This window comes from Aspergillus affinis (assembly GCF_023601865.1).
Source record: "Aspergillus affinis strain CMG 70 chromosome Unknown NODE_23_length_327850_cov_86_924445, whole genome shotgun sequence".
Taxonomy (NCBI): domain Eukaryota; kingdom Fungi; phylum Ascomycota; class Eurotiomycetes; order Eurotiales; family Aspergillaceae; genus Aspergillus; species Aspergillus affinis.
In genome coordinates, this window is record NW_026515804.1 from 177274 (window position 1) to 196065 (window position 18792).

Below are 18792 nucleotides of genomic sequence, written 5' to 3' on the forward strand. Positions count from 1 at the left end.
GAACTCATGTGCCGAGTTTAAATCTAATGGGGAGAGAAATTTGAAAATATCTCGTCCCGATAGCGACTCTTTTTTTTTAGGCCCGTTTTTCTGCCGCGATATGTGGCGCAGCCCCACATGCGCTGCAGTCACCGCCTTTCTTTCTGTACGCGCGGAGTTCAAGCCACACCTCCGAGACTCTTTAGGTTACTAGTTGTCGCAAACATCTAGATCGGCCGGTTCAGGGATAAGGGCCTCTTCGTCTTCTGCTATGAGGACTTCGATTCATGTGCGCGATACGCTATGTCTATGATGCAACCCGACCATGAAAACAACGACCAGTACCCGTACACGCAACAGCCGCACGATCCAAGACAATCTCCGAGTGGATACCGTGATGGTGGCATAGTTTCACCGGATTCCCACGATTCGAGTGACCCGCTGCCAGGGACATGGAACGAACCGTGAGTACTAACACCACATGCGAATGGCTATATATCTCTAATGGGAATCTCTACGTAGAATCTCCTTCAAGCGCAAACCAAAACATCAGCCCGCTTTCAGTTTGTCGAAGATATTCACAGGCAGCGATGCTTCCGCCTCTCGGAATCAACAACTGCCAGGCGGTACCTCGTCGTCAAGACGTGCCTCGATCGGTGGTAACGAGAACCTGAATACACAGAAAGACGGTGGTCTACTCGATTGGTATATCGAAGGACCCGGACGGCGGGTAGGCTACGATGATCTCACGGCGATCGATTGGATCTTCGAATACTCCAAAGAACGACAACGGAAGAGGGTACTTTATTCCAGCGGCCAGGGGATCACAGGATACGTTCAGAAGCTCATCAATGCGGGCAATATCTGGATTGTGTTGATCGCTACGGGAGTTTCAGTTGGGATCATTGCAGCTTGCATTGATATCACAAGCAATTGGCTGGGAGATATCAAAACTGGCTATTGCAGAAACGGCTCAGGAGGAGGGAAGTTCTACTTGAACCGGGATTTTTGCTGCTGGGGGCATGATGGTGAGCCGACTGCTGTTGTCTCTAGGTTCCGTCGCAAAATATGCTGATCTCATATCTTAAACCAGACCTGTCGAAATGTATAGATTGGACACCATGGGGGAAAGCGTTCGGGGTTACCTCCAAGGGTGGAGGTTTTGCAGTTGAATATATTTTCTATATCCTTTACTCTGTAGGGGAAACTTGGCCAGAATACTACCTTGATTTCGCTGACTGATTATATAGGTGTTATTTGCTGTTTGTGCTAGCCTCTTGGTCAGGTCTTATGCAATCTATGCAAGACATAGTGGAATCCCCGAGATCAAGACGGTTCTTGGTGGCTTTGTGATCAAGCATTTCATGGGAGCCTGGACTCTTGCCATCAAGTCCATAGGTCTTGTAGGCACCCTTTAAGTCTTGATTGGGTCTTCAGTGCGCTAACGTGTCAAAAGTGCTTATCCGTGGCTTCTGGTATGTGGTTGGGCAAAGAAGGCCCGCTTGTTCATGTTGCGTGTTGCTGTGCCAATGTGTTGATGAGACCCTTCGAAAGCCTCAACAACAATGAAGGTAAGAATACGAATTTTCCAAAAGAAAAGTCATCCAGCCTATGTTTTGGTTCCATGCTGATAGTATACCTAGCGAGGAAGCGTGAAGTTCTGTCAGCCGCTGCAGCTGCAGGGGTCTCTGTTGCCTTTGGAGCGCCTATCGGTGGCGTTCTGTTCAGTCTGGAAGTATGTATCTCTCGAAGATGAGGCCTCGGATCTTGGTGACTAACATACTCTAGCAACTGTCATACTACTTCCCGGACAAGACGATGTGGCAAAGTTTTGTATGTGCTATGATCGCTGCAGTTACCTTACAAGCGATCAACCCGTTCCGAACAGGAAACATTGTTCTTTACGAGGTCACCTATACACGCGGCTGGCATCGCTTTGAAATGATACCATTCATTATACTTGGCATAGTAGGTGGGCTATATGGTGCATTCCTAATTCGGCTGAATTTGAAAGTTGCGAGATGGCGACGGACTCGGGGCTGGTCATACCCTGTCGTCGAAGTGTTTGCCATAGCCCTTTTAACGGCCTTGATCAACTTTCCCAACTTATTCATGAGAGCCCAGAACTCGGAGCTCGTCCATTACCTCTTCGCCGAATGTGGCACCGGGAATTCCACCGATGACTTGTTCGGCCTCTGCAAGACTGGGGCCGTATCGGTTAGCACAATAGCTCTTCTGCTCATGGCCGCCATTCTTGGCTTCTTTCTGGCCTCGCTGACCTTTGGTCTCGATATACCTGCTGGTATAATTCTTCCGTCGGTCGCCATCGGGGCGCTTTACGGACGTGCCATGGGCACCGCATTCAAAATGTGGCAAGAAGCGTACCCGGGTGCCTTCCTCTTTGGACGATGCGAGCCTGATATTCCCTGCGTGACCCCTGGGATATATGCAATTGTCGGTGCGGCTTCAGCTCTTGGTGGCGCTACAAGAATGACCGTCTCGATCGTGGTTATCATGTTTGAATTAACGGGCGCTTTGACTTACGTTATTCCGATCATGATTGCGGTCATGTTGTCTAAGTGGTGTGGTGATATCTTTGGGAAACGTGGTATCTATGAGTCTTGGATTCACCTGAACGAATATCCTTTCATAGACCACCGCGACGATACTCCTCCCCCGGATGTGCCTGCTCATAGAGTGATGACAATGGTCGATGACCTTACAGCCATCGTTGCCGTTGGCCATACCATTGATTCTCTTCGCAATCTTCTCGATACCACTTCCTACCGTGGCTTTCCCGTCGTCACCGACACATCGAACCCGATTCTTCTGGGCTTCATTTCTCGCAGCGAGCTCTTATACGCCTTGAAACATTCCTTATCGCCGGCGGACCACAAATATCCGGGTACGACTCAAGTGCTATTTGCCCACCAACCATTCGCGGATCCGATGGAAACCCTTGATCTGCGTCCTTGGATGGACCAAACGCCTATAACCCTCAACAGCGGTACCACATTCTTGATAGTACTGCAGATGTTCCAGAGACTTGGTCTCCGTTACGTTTTGTTCTCTAATAAGGGTGTTCTTCAAGGGCTGCTCACTAAGAAAGATGTCTGGTCCGTCATCAACGGGTCAGGCTTCCGTCAAGGTGAAGCTTTAAGGGAACACAACTTCCATCAGCCACATGTGGCAGAGGAAGTTGGATTACTCGAAGGTGACGATATGACTAGTCTCACTAGCTCTTTGGATAGAAGAGAATCGCTTTAGTACAAGCGGGGTTCACAATTTTACTATATGCCTATATGGGTCGGGTTTTTGCTTGAGATCATGGCGCAATTTATTCCCTCATGTTTTGGTTCTCATGATCTGGATAGATGGACTTATATTCTGGGATGCGGCTCGTTGTTAATGTTGGTTTTACATCATTGATATGGTTTGGGAGTCAGGATCCATCTTGTATGAGTCTCTGTTGTTTCTGTCCATGGCAGAGTGTACATATATATTGTTCCACATAACTATATCTTTTCGTCAACAGGGTTAATCTGCTATAAACTTGTAGGATGGAGTATAAGTCAGTCATTCCAAATCTACGCCCGCTCTATTCCTTTGCCTAGAATTATTAAGGGTCACTTAGCCAGAGTCATAAAATAAGAATCGCAGCAAAGTACCCCGTAAGAAGTGCTTTGACTTGGCAACTCCGCGGCGATCTAGGCCCGCCCGGCTGAACTCCGCATTTTTTGCCCGTTCAAAAATCCTACCGCCTTCTTGGAGACCAACCGGGCTTTCTTGTTCTTTGATAGTCTTCTCGACTCGCAATTACCTTGACTCGCAATTACCTTGACTCGCAGATACAGGAGACACCTGCACGCTATATTTCCGATTTTCCTCTTGAAAGTGGCAACCGGCATCATGATGGCAGATCCGTTTGAGGTTCGCATGCGCTTCACTGCGCAGCTACAGCATCTGAATGCCTCCGTCACTTCCTCGCAGAAAGCCGCGCATTATGCGCTCAAATACCGCGACATGGACGAGGACCTTCACTCGTGTATTCTGGAACAGCTAGAAAGGGTGAGTACTCCTACCGCAGCTGCTGATCTGGCAAAATTCTGACGCGGGCTTGTTCGCTTTTATAGAACAACATGAACAACAGGGCTAATATCATGTATTTCATCGAGCAATTCTGCGAAATGGCCACCAAAGAAGATCACTCCCCTTACGTCCGGATGATACAAAGAGATATTCTGCGAGTCGTCGACGCCGTCGCCCCGGCAGACGGTTCAGGCGCAGCCAATGTGAAGCACGTGCGCCGGGTTCTGAACGGCCTCCAGACCAAGGAAATCCTCTCTGCCGAGACGGTAGCGGAAATTGACGCCGGACTCAAGGAACGAGAAACTCACCCAGCACATCTCGACCTGGAAGCCGAGGAGGGGCCCGAAGGCAGTGGGAAATCAAAAAGTGGCACGCCACGCGGCACGAGGGGCAGCGGGGTGCGCGTGGACAAGCGACAGATCGAACAGCGCATTGAAGAAGACCGAGAACGAAACAAACGTCTCCGAGAAAGCATGTGGACGGTGAGTGGTGATGATGGCGACGAGCATGCTAAATTCTGGGACGAGACCAGTGATATTGGAGAGGACGATTTCATTGCTGCAAATGAAGAACTCACAGAACGCACACAAATGGTAAATAGTGCTTGATAAGGGGCAAGAACGCTAGCTTAGCCTTCGTTGGCGCCGTTTGATTAATTCTCCTAATCACTCAATGCGCAGGGAAAGAGAATCAAAATCTTGGGGGAATGGAGTTTTGGATGCCATCATATAAAGGAAGGAACTGGGTTGATATGCTGTTTGTGAGTTTATACATTTTGCACTGGGTTATGAGCGATGTTCTTCTTATTTTTATCTGGACTGCATGTGAGATACCACAATTCCACAATGTTTAACATATCATTTGGACTTTACATTCTAGTTCTACAGACTGTATACAAAATGAGCCCCTCAGGTGACCGCCGGCCTCGGAGAAAGGTGGTTCCGTGGAAATTTGATCGATCTGCCGTTTTTTCCTCACAAGTAAAACTGCGCCAGTTTTGGACGCATCAACTTTCCCCCTCCATTCTGGGCCCGTAAAGAATTCTTCTTTGGATTCTTTTGGCCTCATATGTTCTCAAACTTTGTCACTGCAGCAAAAGGTTTATTTACTCGCCAACCATCCAACAGGTCTCGCTCGAAGCCCCCCAAAACAAACTCCACTTCGCCAGAAAAAGCGATTGGCAGTAAACCGACCATGGTTACCGCTACTAGACGGCGGACTCTTGAAGTCGCGCAACCGATTACAGATTCGAATGTCGAGATCCGGATAAATACGAGATCGAAGCGCAAATCCGATACTGCCGCCGCTCCAACCACCCAGACTCGGGGCAGCAAGCGACGGAAGAGAGCAAGTCTGGAGTCGAACCAGGAAATAGAGAGCGAACCGCAGAACGAAACTCCGGAGGCGACGCAGGAAATCGAGGTTGCTCCTGAGCCTGAGCCTGAAGCTGAAACTCAACCGGAACTTGAACCGGAGCCCGAAGCTGTGCCCGAACCCAAAGAAAAACCGGCTACAAATGGAAAGACCAAGCACTTCCGATTTGATAGTGAAGAACCAGAAATCCCATTAGATACCCCGGCCGAAGAGAATACAGAGACGCCCCAAGACAAGGAGGGTAGCGACGACGACAGCAGTGACGATGAGGCCCCTGAGGCAATTGACAACTCCGCGCAATTGTCCAAGATCAGGTCAGAAGCGAAGAAATTGGAGCAAGCCAAGCAACTGTGAGTTACCTGATATTCATGCCGCCTCTATGTTAGATCCCATCTAATTCTTGTACAGAGAGGAACAGTTGAAAAAGGAAAAGAGACGGCAATTGGATGAATTGCGCAAAACACAGGCCAAGACCTCCAACAAAAAGAAAGACACTCTCGCCGATGATCTGCTTTCCGAGAGCACAGAAACCCTTCAAGGCTCTACTACGCAGGACGTACAACGGTCGGCGCTCCCGGCGCTCCTCCCGGATGAAATCCTGAGCGCGGCCCCTGCTACGCGGCCTTTGACGCCCCCCGCAGAAGAATTGGAAACCGGCCCTAAGAAGCCCAACAAACTCCGGTTCCTTGAGAAGAGCGAACAACGCCCGAAGGATGTGAGAATGGGCGATGTTACCATCCGAGTCCTAGATGGGGAACCTCCGCAGAAGAAGAGCAAAACGTCTTTGGCGCCAAAGTCCTCCAAAAATGGACGCAATGCTAGGGACAATTGGCTGAATAAATCCCGTAGCACGGGAAGTGTCAATGGCCTCAGGAGAACGAAGGGTGGTCCTTCAGGCTTTGTGCGGCGATGAAATACCCACCTTACACTTCTTCCACGAAATATCTTCATTGCTGCGTTGTCATTCGCTTGGCAGAGATCAAGCAAAAGTTTGAACGGAGTCATTTTTGAGGTGTCATCGGGAAATTCAGCAATCAGATTGCCTGGGTCACCCTCACTTTCCCCCTCTCAATTCGATCTGAAGGGATCATGCTGGCTTGTGCTCGGAAAGGGTTACAGGGGACATGCATACAAAAAGAGACCGAGGCGAATACCGTGCGACCGGATTCTTTTCTACGTCATTGAGTCGAAGACAAGAACCGATGGATATCCGATCTCAAGCTTCCAAGTGCTGTAGTAAATAGGGTTTTATAGTTAACCGGTCGGAACTGAGTAGTTACAATGGTTTCGTTGCTAATGATCATCAATAACAGGCTGAACTGGGTTAGATTTTGTATATTTTCTTTTTCTTTCGATTCTGATTAGAATTGCTTTTTTTTTAATCATAAGGGAAATGTAGATGTGCCAAAGGAGAAGAATAATGTCGATATTCTTGGGCATCGCATTTTCAGGGCGCAAACTCGAAATGGTCGGCGGGCGCACGTGCGAAGCTTCGAGCTCTCTCTGCTCCGTCCGGTTCTTTTTACCTCACCTCCATTCTTTCCCTTCTCTGGGTTTCTCCTTCCAGACCGAAACATTGACCCGTCCGTCAATGGCGGACTGTTTCTGATTCTTCCACACTCCCTTAATCCACCATGGCTTCCACTTCGACAGGAGAGACAACGCCTCTTCTCCCCCAGCATCACCAGCGTCCAGCTTCCTCGAATACGTCACCGACACCGACGCCGAAAGGAAACCGCCCGCCGCGGACGGTGACATTCAACCCTCTGGCAACGGTCAGCACATACCACGATGCCGCCTCTGCCGATCCGACCTTTAGACCGTTGCACTCGAATGCTTCTTCCTTTCCCAGTTCTTCAGATGGCCAACGCCCGACCGGGTTATCCGCGTTGAACAGCAAGCTCCGTCGTCGCAACAGCCATGGCTCCCCTTACAGCGCTGCTCCGATGGCTGCAGCCTCGAAAGTCGGTCCGCAGCGAACAACGAAAAAGGCCCAGAAGCTCAAGCTGCTCCCGGATCCTGTGACGGCCGCTGAGGAGGCGGTCGAGGGCGATTTCCCGTCCGACGTCTACTCCCAGATTGCACGAATCAAAGAACCCGCCGCGAGAAGTCACGCTGCAAGGCTAGGAAAGGCAGACAGAGATCGACTCCCTCGTGTAACGGCGTACTGCACGGCCAATTCTTATCGATTGGACGGCGTGATCAAGTTTCTCAAATCGCGGGCCAACACCTGTGGGGCCAACCCGAAATTGTACGACGAGTGTGTCTATTCTCCGTACGATTATGAATTTGAGGAGAAAAAGGCGGGTTACCGGAGCGTCTCGGATGATAACCTGGGCACAGCTAGTGGCCCGCCCCCTGAGAGACCGTCTGGAGAGCGCAGGTACTCAGATAGCGCGGTTGAGATCGACGACAGTGCCAAAGCTCGAAGGGATGACCTGATTGATCTCCACGATGCGGAATTTCCGTCTGAGCTGGCTCATACATCCGAAAATGCCATATCCGAATCGCATGTCGCAGAGACTCCCGACTTTGATACGACGATACATACCCCTGAAGTATTTCTGTTTGATTACGGCACAGTCGTCATATGGGGCATGTCCCCTGCGCAGGAATCGCGTTTTCTCTCCGACACCTCGAAATTTGCGACTTCTATTTTGAGTCCGGAAGACACGCAAATCGAGAACTTCAATTTCTACTACGCTCGCGAATACCAAGCCCGGATATACAATGACTTCATCTCTCTACGAGACCCTAAGAGCAACATGACCAAACTGGCTATATCACATGCTATGTCGCAGTCCGTCAAGACTTCTCTCTTCGAAGATCTAGTGTCCGAAACGATCTCGAATACCGCCCCGCTACCGGCCCAGATCGCCGAGACGGGCAGCGTCAACCTTACGCGGAGACAAATCAACATGCAAATCGGCGAACTGTTCATCTTGCGCATCAACATCCATCTGCAGGGCTCTGTCCTCGATAGTCCGGAACTCATGTGGGCAGAACCGCAGCTGGAACCTGTTTATCAAGCCGTCCGAAGCTATCTGGAGATGGACCAACGAGTGAGTCTCTTGACCGAGCGTCTGGACGTGATTGCGGATCTTCTGGCTGTCTTGAAAGAGCAGTTGACTCACCGTCATGGCGAATATCTCGAATGGATTGGTAAGTTGCACCTTCCTTCCCCCTAATCTACCAATCTCATTTACTAATGAATAATCTAGTCATCGTTCTAATTGCCGCCGAAATTCTCGTCGCTGCCATCAACATCGTGGTTGATTTATACGCCGGGGTCGATTAAATATCCCGAGATAATTATACAGGGTGTTTCTTCTCAGTTTTCTTTGTTGCTTTATTCTTTTCTCCTTTGTTTTTTCTTTTTAATCCAAACCTACATCCATCTTGGAGTCTCGGTCCTACTCTACTTGATTTTGCCACTATATTGCCGGAGTTAAGGCGCAATGACGAGCCAGCCAGCCAGCTAGTCAGCCAGTGTCAGTCAGTCTTGCATTGCTTTGAACCACTACATTACTTCCCTGTACTATAATTAAGTCGTGTATCATGTTCATATGGGCAGGTTACCTATCCATTTATTCTACCGTTCAAGTATACTGTTGATCTATAGTAGATGTTAATTTTATTGTTGTAATGGGATGTATCTTCCCGTGACAATTAAATTCCCAATTGAAAAGGTCTTTGAGAAAGAAAGAAAGAAAGAAAGAAAGAAACAAGGAGGCAAGGTGAATAACCTCGATAGAAATAGTAGTTTATATGCTGTCTTCTTTTTGCCTGCCACCGATATTGCAGAGATGGTAATTGATAAAATGAAAAGATCATAGAAGAATAACGGAAGACTCCTAATTAAGATACAGGTTTTGACAGAGAAAGAAAAAAAGACCGATGAATAGATAGTGATAAGTAGACCTAGTTAAAAAAAAGGTCATATCTGAAATACCAAATGAAAAAAAAAGGATAAAACAAGACCAGACCAGAACGAGAAAGACCACAAAAGAACACAGACCAATACATACTAATCAATCATCCCTCATCAATCCACCCCTAACTCTCCTCCTTCGGCTCTTTCGAATCCATATCCATCGGCGTAGTCGATTGTTCCGGCCCCCCGGCCTCCTCAGCCGTGTCTCCAGCGCCAGCAGGCTCCGGATTATGGCTCCCGCGATCACTGGCGTCGGAATCTTTATTCTCCTTCTCGTTGGCAGAGCCGTTGCTGCCCGTTTGGATGCGGAACGAGGACGTCATCTCTTCTTGCGAAGGGGCCGGCGCGAGACGAGGGAGAGACGAGGATCCTCCGCCCCCGGCACCAGGGGCATCGGGGTTTGCGCCGTCGGGCCCGTCGGGGCCATCGGGGCCATCGTCATCTTGGCCGTCGTTGACGTTCGATTTTCGGGAGCGTTTCACGCGGAGGGGTCGTTCTTGGGGCTTCATATGGGAGATGAGTTAGTTAAAGGTCCCTAGAGAATAGGTAGGTAGGTAGGGCGCGTAGAATAACGAAGGGAGAGAACATCGTCCCCAAAAAAACAACATCAAGATAACATACCGTAGGCGGCTGCTCGTCCGAGCTCCCCTCCGTCTCATCTTCATAATACCTAGCATGCTTCGCGGAGTCACCCGCACTGCCATTCAACGCAGATGTATTAGACATCAAGGCGGCGGCTCTGGCGCGCAACTCGGGGTTCACGCCAGACTGGGCCTCCTCGGCCATGCCGGTGACCTTGGAGAGACGTTCCAGCAGGATACACGACTCGAGGCGCATCTTCTGGATGTATTGCCAGCCACGGCGGTTGCGGAGGCGCATGAGTTCATTCTCGGTTTCGATCTCGGTTAGGCGCTTCTTGAGGGCGATGCATTTGCGTTTGTAGGCTACCTCGACGCTGGGTGGGTTGGAGGAGGGTATTGACGTTGAGTGTTTGGTGGACTCCATTGTGGTTTGTCTGGGTTGTTGGTGGTCGAGATGTATGCGCGCCGAAGGCTGGATGGATGGGTGTTGGTTTCCAGGTAGGTATCGGGGAGGTAAGGATGTGCGATAGGAAGATGAGAGACGCAGATGCAGCGATACTCGGGTGAATCGGTTGAAGGGATTCAGTGGATTATCGCAGGACAGTAAGGCTTGGCTGTCAAACTTTTCTAGGGGAGAAAAGGTAAAGCGAGGCTGGTGCTCTTTATGGCTCCGGGGTTCAGGATGCGAAAGTACTGGTCCGATCCCTTTCCACGGGTTGGGGGCTCTATGCAAGGTTCTGACGGGAGGGACGATGGGTTCCTATATAAAGAAGACTCTCCGGTTCAAGATGGTCGAGAAGAGAGGAAATAATTGGAGTGAAACAACCGCTGCAGCCGCAATCGCCGGGAGGATCCAAGGCTGGAGAAGTCGAGATGGTCGGGATGCCCGTCGTTTCTGCCAGATCGAGATCGAAGGCGGTCAGTCGACATTGGTGTTGACTGTCGTCTGAACACTTTCTTCTTCTACTATTACTCTCTACTACTCAAACCATTGGCTTCATTTACAGTGATCATGACATTGAACGGAACCATAAATCATCGCTATAAAAACAATCTAAATACACTCGAATCAAGAAAGAAATCAGTGGCCTCCGGTGGTCGGAAGACCGAGGAACACCTTGAAGGAGTCGTAACTATCGATATGGGTCAGCGATCGGCGATTCATCTCAATCAGACAGCCTCGCAAGGTCACTTACATCAACCATTGGAATCCGGTCAACGTTCCCAGCATGACTATCCGAACTGGCAGGCCGTTCCACAGCCCGGAGAACCCGATATTCCCATAGATCCGGGACACGGCTTTCATCGCGCCCTCGCCCGCTGCACTCACCAGTCAGTCCAGATACACACCTCGGGAAAATAGAAGAACGCACCTTGCCGATCGGCATTCAGCTTGCTCACCATGACATCAGCCGGATGACTGACTATCGCACAGAGTATGCCAGCAATGTAACCACCCAAGAAACTGACGCCGGTCTGCTGCAAGCCATTGAAGCTCTCCTTCGGCTTCCCCAGCGTCTTATAGATAATACTAACGGTCTCCTCGAAGGTCGCGAACTTAGTCATCGTATAGGGGATCTGTCTCGCCCACAGCGGATACAAGCCCTTATACAGACCCGACAACCCCTCCTTAGCGACGACTTTACTCCATCCTTCACGCAGGTTCTGCGCATACGGCGGCAGCGTTGTCTGCATGCGCACCTTTATCGCTTCCAGCGGGCAGAGCGCCAGGTCCGCGAGAGCCTCGGCCGAGGCGCTGGCGCCCAGGAAGACCGCCGTGCGGTTCATGTTGGGGAACAGTTGCTCGCCGTACAGGTACTTGAAGTATTCGTAGAAGCCGTATTTCCCGGCCCCTTGGAACGAGTAGCCGATGAAGGTCGGGGACCAGCCGAAGAAGACGCCCCGGAGGCCTTCTTTAGCGTAGATCGAGCGCCATGCGGAGAGATTGGATTTGTAGATGCTGGGGTCGACTTGACGGCGGCATTTTACGAGATCGAGAGGCGTGACGGAGGTATGCGTAGGTCCTACAATGTACATAGGACTTGATTAGTGGATGCTTGCGTGGGGGTTAATTGCGCACGAGATCAAAAGATAAACACTTACCACAAGCTGTCAATCCACGAAAAGAGCGATTATTAGCACTGCTGCTCCCTGGCAATCATAGAGAACATACCGATAATGCCTCCTACAGTACAGCTAGCGAAATATTTAGCAGAATTAGGCTCGATCTTCCCAAAGGGAAGCTTGCGCTCTTGAGTCGCCATTCTATTCCCAGACCGGGTCCAAGAACAGCCAAATCGATATAAGGATTAACAGCCAACAATATATTAACCTCACGAGGGAAGAAGAAGACAGGTAAGTCGGGGCAGAAAGAGAAAAGGGTCGTAAAAGTCTAGTAGGTAGTAGGTAGTAGGTATGTAGTACAGGCTACACAAAGCTAAATACCTCCCCCCAACCAGGACAATGTCGTCAGCAAACAGATCCGCCCTCCCGGCCGAAGAACCGATCGAGTCCAGCCATGATGTTTCCCTGCACGTTCGAGCTGAAATGGACAAGGTCAATAGTCCCTCCCCATCCGGTCCACCCAAACAAGTCGATGCGAACGGCTAGACCGGCACCGCTGGATGTATGGATCTAGGAGATCTGGACCACGCATGCCGAGTGCCGACAGCCAACCTCCCCATCTAGTTATCTACCTACCTACCTATTATTCGATATATCGATTTTTCTATCTATCTACCCCTAGGGAGCTAGGTCTACAGCTGATGCGGTGGCTGCGGAACTAGCGATGTTGGTCATCCTGGATGAGTTGGAAGGACAGGGAATGATCATGACGTCATAACTTCCGCGGGCTGCCGCCGGTTGCATCGATCAGGGAGACAGGCACGCTTTCAATCATGGCATCATCAGGCAGTCTACTTAGTATTGTGCATTTGTGCATGAACAGTGTTATGCTTGCATAACTCTATGTGCTAGGCTTGTGGATAAGAAAATATGTAGTTATTTATTATATACCTGGGTTAAAGTACAAGAGAAGAGTAAAAAGCCTAATATGTACCCGACAAACACGCCTTCGCTAAAAAAAAATTAAAAAATTAAAAAAAAGGAATAGAGATGTCACCTATATAGAGGGTTGTGTTATTGCATGGGAAACGCAAACCCCCCCATGGGATTCAGAAACGGATTATTTCCCAGCGGCGTGCTTGGGGGCCCGTTGTCCCCTGCCAATACAAGCGCCAGTCGGATTCCCAGCGCAGAGCCGACCCGGGCAAGAGCACTCCGAAGCTGCTCTGTTTGATTCGGCGTCGCTAGCCCGCACGAGTAGATATACCACAAAGGCCACAGCATGATGTATCCGTAGATGGCGCGGATGCGGGGCTTGTCGTTGATCGAGGACGAGGGCGGATTCCCGCTCATGTCAACGTCGCCGAAACAGTAGGGGATGCTGCGACAGGTGTCGGTGATCATGTCCTGGATCACGTCCTTCACGTTCTCGTTGCCCTGGAGAACGTCCTTGTACATTTCTACGTGCTCGCCGACCACCGAGGCGAGAGTTTGGCGTAGCTCGAGCATCATGTTTTGCAGGATGATCCGCACGGCTCGGTAATATTTCCAGATGGTCGCGACGGAGATGCGTTGGTAGGTGAGCAGCGCTTCGCCCGTGGGCGAGTAGACGGCAAGAGGAAGCCAATTGTTCGGGAGTTGTTGCGTCCATCGACCGAGTTCCAGATCCATAAGTCGCCCGGCTTCGATCCATGAGACAAGCTTTTCGATTTCCACGAGTCCAAATGGCCCCTGGTAGGAAGAAGCTTCGAGGAATAGCCGACTGAGTTTCGACGCGACCACCATTAATCCGATCACCGGGTCAGAGCAATCCAATTGCTCGACGATCCAATCCGTGCCGTATCGAGGCTTCTCTCTCAACGCTAGGATCTCGATGTGCTAAAAAGAGTGTTAGTTACATCTAGGAGAAACCTGGGGACGGAATAATGTCGAGATGTGGCTAACATTGTGAGCATATGCAAAGCTAAACAGTTCACGGCCCTGTGCGTTGCCTAGCTGGCTCTCGCCTCTCAGCTTAACGAGGAGCTCTAACCCCGCGGTATGCGAACTCGTGAGCCCGTTCCGTTCGCCAGTAATATCTTCGAACAGACACAGCAAGATCATCGTTGCAAAGGTTTCGTCTTTGACGGCCTGCATCTTCGAAGCCAGTGCCTGCCGGAGCCCTCGGATCGCCATGCCATAACAGTCCCGGGCCTTGACAATCAGGGGCGGTGCCTTGACCTCGTTGCCCAGCGTGATCAGGGCCGTTGCATCGACTGCCAGCCTTAGACAGGAAGATACGGAGCCATCGTATCCGATATCTCGACACGTCGCATACAAAGACGGAAGGAACCCCAAATGATTAATACACACTTCCTGATCTTCGAGAGTCGTAAATTGATCAAAGAAGTAACAAACAGCTCGCTCATCCCAGCCGGAGTCGGCAACCCGGTACAGCGACAAGGAGGAAGATGCGGAAGAAGACGTACGACTGTCTCGGCTAACAGGGGATGTGCTGGGGCTCAGGCTCGGGCTTCGTTGTTGATTATGATCGACGAAGACAACGCTGTTCTTCCTCATGAGCTGCTCCACCTTTTGCGTCTCATTTCGAAAGATAGTGTCCTTCCGATAGCCGGGACACGGCCGCCCATACACCAGGCAATTTCGACACTGAGGCACCGCTTCATCGCACTGGACGTCGAACTTAGCATTGGCTTCGACACGAGGCGCAAACAACGCCATCTTCCATGTAGAGGAGTGGATCTCGTCCTACCTTGATCTTCCGCTTGCGGCACAGATAGCACCCGGTACTTGGCTTTCCTCCATATACCATGCTTGTTTACACTGCGGAGGGAACAAAGGAAAATGGCAATAAGACGGCAAGAAGATGCCTCTTTCGGGAATGTAATTTTTTCTGATACGAGAGGCTGAACTGTAGTGCATTCGCTTGGCGACGCTGGTCAAATAATGAGTGGGTTCACCGGCCGGACTGCTTTCGCAATGAAGGTGCCTGCCTGGCAGTCGGGCATAGTGAACTGGGATACGGCAGGTGAAGATACCTCGGCGTTCTCTTCTTCAGAATAGCATAGTAGCCCCGTGGATAAGAAAAGCGACAACACTGGATTCGGCACAAGTTCCCCTTCCGAAATCAGACAGATCGTTTGCAGGCAAGTGTAATAACAACCCCAACTTCTCAAAGTCGAGCGGAGAAGCATAGCCGGGGAGACCGATTAGTCATCGCCAAGGTATGTTAACTAGGGTTTGGCGGTCTCCCTCGGGGCTCGGGGTTCGGTGCTCGATGCTCTCAACGGATTATCTCCGCCCTGTCTGGTGCCCGGATGGAGTTCAGTCCTCGGTCGCACTATACGTACCAAGAGTCAAAGACAGGCAGGCAAACAAGAAATCTTTTGGATTCAAATATAGCATCTTTCGATGATGGTATCATCTAACCCTTGTAAAGAAAACTAAAGCAATAAGAAAATGGTAATGAAAAGTTTGGAATAACGATGGAGATAATTGCTCCCCCCCTGTATGCCCGTAGACGAAATAATTCAGTCGCGCAAAAGCCTCACTATTCCCGACAATCTAACGCCTCAATGTTGTTCATTGATATAGGAGAAAAACGACAAAGCTGGAAGAGATCAAGTTGAACCAACACCCGTAATGCAAATGGCTAGGAAAAGGCCGTGTCCCCATGATGATGAGCGGAGGTCCTTCGGTTTATTGGAAAGGAAAAGAGACTTATTGACAATATGTCGTGCGGTAGGTCTAAAGTCGTGAGACAGGAAAGGAATACTGTATGATCGTCATATTCGAACATCGAATCGTGGACATCAAGAGGACGGGGCATCCGCCATGATGTGATCATCTTCGGTGACCTGAGGTGTCGGCGAAGTCGTGTCGGAAAAGAAACTTCGAGATCGACTGTCGTGTGAGGGGCGCATGGCAGATGTACTTGAGCCACTATAAACGAGGACGGAGTCGTTATCGATACCCTCTGGGGGTGGTGAGAAATCCCAGACCTGTCATGAATGGTTAGTCAAATGAGATCTAGCCATCAAGCGGAATCAACGGTAGTGAGTCTTCCTACCTCCATGACTGTACGGCCAGATCTACTGGCCATAATCACCGCCTTCTCCTCTTCAAAAGCCACCCGCCACACGGTCTCGGCGGGCGTGGAAAGCTCGCGGAGGAGCTGCCCAGTCTCCAGACTCCAGACCTTGACCCGACCGTCACTACCACCACTGACAATACGCGAATGATCAAACTGGAGGCTGGTCACGCTGTTGTCATGCGCTGCAAGTCGATGAATGGGGCCATTCTTGGTCAGAGACCAGACGCGAACGGACCCGTCCGATCCTCCCGTAACAAGGGTGTCGCCGAGCATCTGCAACTGTCCCACCAAGGAGGTATGCCCTTGAAGGATACCATTGCAGTGACCTGTTTGGGGATCCCAGATCCGGATACACGTATCAAGACTGCCCGTGGCGATTCGCCTACCGTCATAAGCAATCGCATATATCTGACTAAAATGGCCCTGGAGGGTCCGTAGACATCGTCCTTCAGATATGCTCCATATGCGGGCAGTGGTATCGTAACTCCCGGAAACAACAGTGTCGCCCTGTATGGCTAGGCATCGAACACTGGCTTGGTGCCCAACGAGGACATTCTTACAGACTTGCCTCTTTAGGTCCCAAATGCGCAGCGTGGTGTCCCTAGACCCGGAGATGGCCGTGTTCTTGTCGGACATTTTCAGACAACGCACCGTTGACGTGTGGCCTTGTAACGTGCAAATCGATTCCCTTTTGCACCATGCGCTGTCAGCCATACCTGGTTCTGACTGGGCGGTAGGATTCACTTACCCTGTAACCAAGTCCCAAACTCTAACGTCCCGGTCGCAACCACCACTCACGAGCATGTCGTCCCACGGGACCATGGCCCATACACCCATTAAATGACCGTTTAGCGTCTTCTGATTATTCCCGTTCGTATCGTACACATGGATCTTGGCATTGTCCAACGCAGCCACGATGTATTTAGGGGTTAAGTGAAGACTCGTGACAACCCCTTGGTCGGGAGTGATATATCGCTGCGCGCACACCCCGGCCTTATTCCAGGCCGATTCCACCATGTATTTTTGTTTGAAATGGGCCCTGTAAGACAAGGGGCGAGGTCGACGTCTTCGCGACGGCCCTAGCCCTGGGAGCAAGTCTCCAGATAGATTGTGTGGCAACCCGGGAAAGCTCTCTCGGGATTGCAGGCCGGGGAAAGTCGAGCTCGACTGCGAACTGCTAACACGGCGTGGATGTGAGACGTTGTGGGCGGCTCGGTTGGGTAACGGTTCGACAAAGTCCCGATCTTCCGAAAACCTTCGGCATGCATAAACGTGTTTCTCACAGAGATTCTTCCAGGTTATATCGTCATTCAGGAGATCGCGCCAGCGGTTCGAGACTTGGGAAGCTCTTGCGAGAGTCTTGGGATCGTCGATGAAGGAGAGCACCTGTTCACACAAAAGAGGAGAGATGTCAGAATTCAGTACGGACCGCAGACCGAAGCCGGCCAGTGCCATCAAACATGGGGAGATTGCTTACCCTCAGGCATAGCTCATTTGGAAACACATCAAAGGGATCCTTTCTTAGACGGGGGGCGACATAGCTTGAGACAAAGCTAAGTTGCTGACTATCACATAAACCAAGGATGTCCTCCAGGAATCTCAGTTTTTTGGAATTTGACAGCGATGAGAAATGAAATCTCGCATTCGTCACGAAGTTATCATAGTCGTCATCGACGGGCTGCCATATCAGGTGTCCCTGGTGAGGCGTGGGACTAGGGGCCGGAGTGGGAGGAGAAGCCGGTGCTGAGGGTAGGAGGTTTGCCGGGATCGAAGTGATGGGTCTGTTCGAAGAGGATACCGGCTTCGGATGGCTATCAGAAAGGGAAGCGACAGGTTCTGTAGACGCGCACTGCCGGGACTGCGCTGTCGCCGGCGACTCTGGAATACTCCGCGGACTCATCCCGCTGCGAACCGACCGAAAAAATCACGTCCAAGGGATGATCATATAATACCGAATTTATAGAAGGTGCACTAAGGCGTTAGATTACTCTGCTTAGCTCGCACGAATATATTGAACTTGTTTCGCACCACGCCCTCCAACGAGCGGTTCATTCATAGATAGTAATGATAGCGAGCGATGGCGATAGAGGGAGGAAAGGAAAAAGAATAATAGAGAAACAATAAGTATTGAAAGGGGAAAGGGGAATAATATTAAAGGAGTAAGCGAAAGTTCAGGTTGACGAAGGGATGGTGGGTAGGAGGAAGAATGAAAGATTAAAGATGGGTGGTGATCTAACGGGCGGTTCGGGGGAAGCTGGCGGGTGATAGTCGGAGGTGGGATAATAGGGGGGGCAAGCCAGTAAGTAGTAAGAGAGTAAGAGGGGAGAATGTCAAAGGAGGACAGGCAGATGGTAGATGATCAAGGCATAGAACGGATAAAAAGAACGGGTTCAAGAAAGTAGAGAGAAGGGAAGAGAAGAGAGCTTGAGCTGGAAGATGGGATCGCAAAGTCAGCCAGCCAGCCAGCCTCGAGCAAGCGGAGAAGAAGCTAGAGAAAGGGCAAGTCTCGATCATGCGACGGAGAGGGAGAGGAAGGACCAAGTCAGGTGCGGTCACTGCCACTAAGACCTGGACGAGGGCGCCAAGCATCTGCACGCTGGCTCTGATTCAGTCGATGATGCCGGGCTCCACCCGCTATGGAGAACAACTCGTGGTCGAGACGTTGCCGCCGTTGGGAG

General features: G+C 50.6%; 7 protein-coding genes across 7 annotated transcripts; 3 read left to right on the top strand and 4 right to left on the bottom strand.

Moving 5' to 3' along the window:
• Nucleotides 1–100: 100 nt before the first annotated feature.
• KD926_004938 (chloride channel protein) lies at nucleotides 101–3246 on the top strand (the record flags this gene model as incomplete). The annotated part of the gene is made up of 8 exons (XM_053098274.1): nucleotides 101–145; nucleotides 211–443; nucleotides 502–1007; nucleotides 1073–1176; nucleotides 1230–1382; nucleotides 1436–1550; nucleotides 1623–1714; nucleotides 1768–3246. 8 exons carry the CDS (start codon nucleotides 101–103, stop codon nucleotides 3244–3246), a joined length of 2727 nt encoding a protein of 908 aa, XP_052957853.1.
• A 642-nt stretch (nucleotides 3247–3888) lies between these two features.
• Nucleotides 3889–6355, top strand: KD926_004939 (CTD kinase subunit gamma CTK3; the record flags this gene model as incomplete). Its single annotated transcript, XM_053098275.1, has 4 exons — nucleotides 3889–4047; nucleotides 4113–4661; nucleotides 5209–5792; nucleotides 5851–6355. The coding sequence occupies 4 exons, from the start codon at nucleotides 3889–3891 to the stop codon at nucleotides 6353–6355; spliced, it is 1797 nt and encodes a 598-aa protein (XP_052957854.1).
• Nucleotides 6356–7076: 721 nt separating this feature from the next.
• KD926_004940 (YagE family protein) lies at nucleotides 7077–8740 on the top strand (the record flags this gene model as incomplete). Its single annotated transcript, XM_053098276.1, has 2 exons — nucleotides 7077–8604; nucleotides 8664–8740. 2 exons carry the CDS (start codon nucleotides 7077–7079, stop codon nucleotides 8738–8740), a joined length of 1605 nt encoding a protein of 534 aa, XP_052957855.1.
• A 758-nt stretch (nucleotides 8741–9498) lies between these two features.
• Nucleotides 9499–10381, bottom strand: KD926_004941 (uncharacterized protein; the record flags this gene model as incomplete). The annotated part of the gene is made up of 2 exons (XM_053098277.1): nucleotides 9499–9879; nucleotides 9998–10381. 2 exons carry the CDS (start codon nucleotides 10379–10381, stop codon nucleotides 9499–9501), a joined length of 765 nt encoding a protein of 254 aa, XP_052957856.1.
• Nucleotides 10382–11038: 657 nt separating this feature from the next.
• KD926_004942 (putative mitochondrial phosphate transporter Pic2) lies at nucleotides 11039–11994 on the bottom strand (the record flags this gene model as incomplete). Its single annotated transcript, XM_053098278.1, has 3 exons — nucleotides 11039–11090; nucleotides 11154–11277; nucleotides 11331–11994. 3 exons carry the CDS (start codon nucleotides 11992–11994, stop codon nucleotides 11039–11041), a joined length of 840 nt encoding a protein of 279 aa, XP_052957857.1.
• Nucleotides 11995–13095: 1101 nt separating this feature from the next.
• Nucleotides 13096–14742, bottom strand: KD926_004943 (putative C6 transcription factor; the record flags this gene model as incomplete). The annotated part of the gene is made up of 2 exons (XM_053098279.1): nucleotides 13096–13899; nucleotides 13966–14742. 2 exons carry the CDS (start codon nucleotides 14740–14742, stop codon nucleotides 13096–13098), a joined length of 1581 nt encoding a protein of 526 aa, XP_052957858.1.
• A 1091-nt stretch (nucleotides 14743–15833) lies between these two features.
• KD926_004944 (F-box/WD repeat-containing protein) lies at nucleotides 15834–18014 on the bottom strand (the record flags this gene model as incomplete). The annotated part of the gene is made up of 4 exons (XM_053098280.1): nucleotides 15834–16022; nucleotides 16091–16802; nucleotides 16863–17500; nucleotides 17592–18014. The coding sequence occupies 4 exons, from the start codon at nucleotides 18012–18014 to the stop codon at nucleotides 15834–15836; spliced, it is 1962 nt and encodes a 653-aa protein (XP_052957859.1).
• Between the last annotated feature and the right edge of the window lie 778 nt (nucleotides 18015–18792).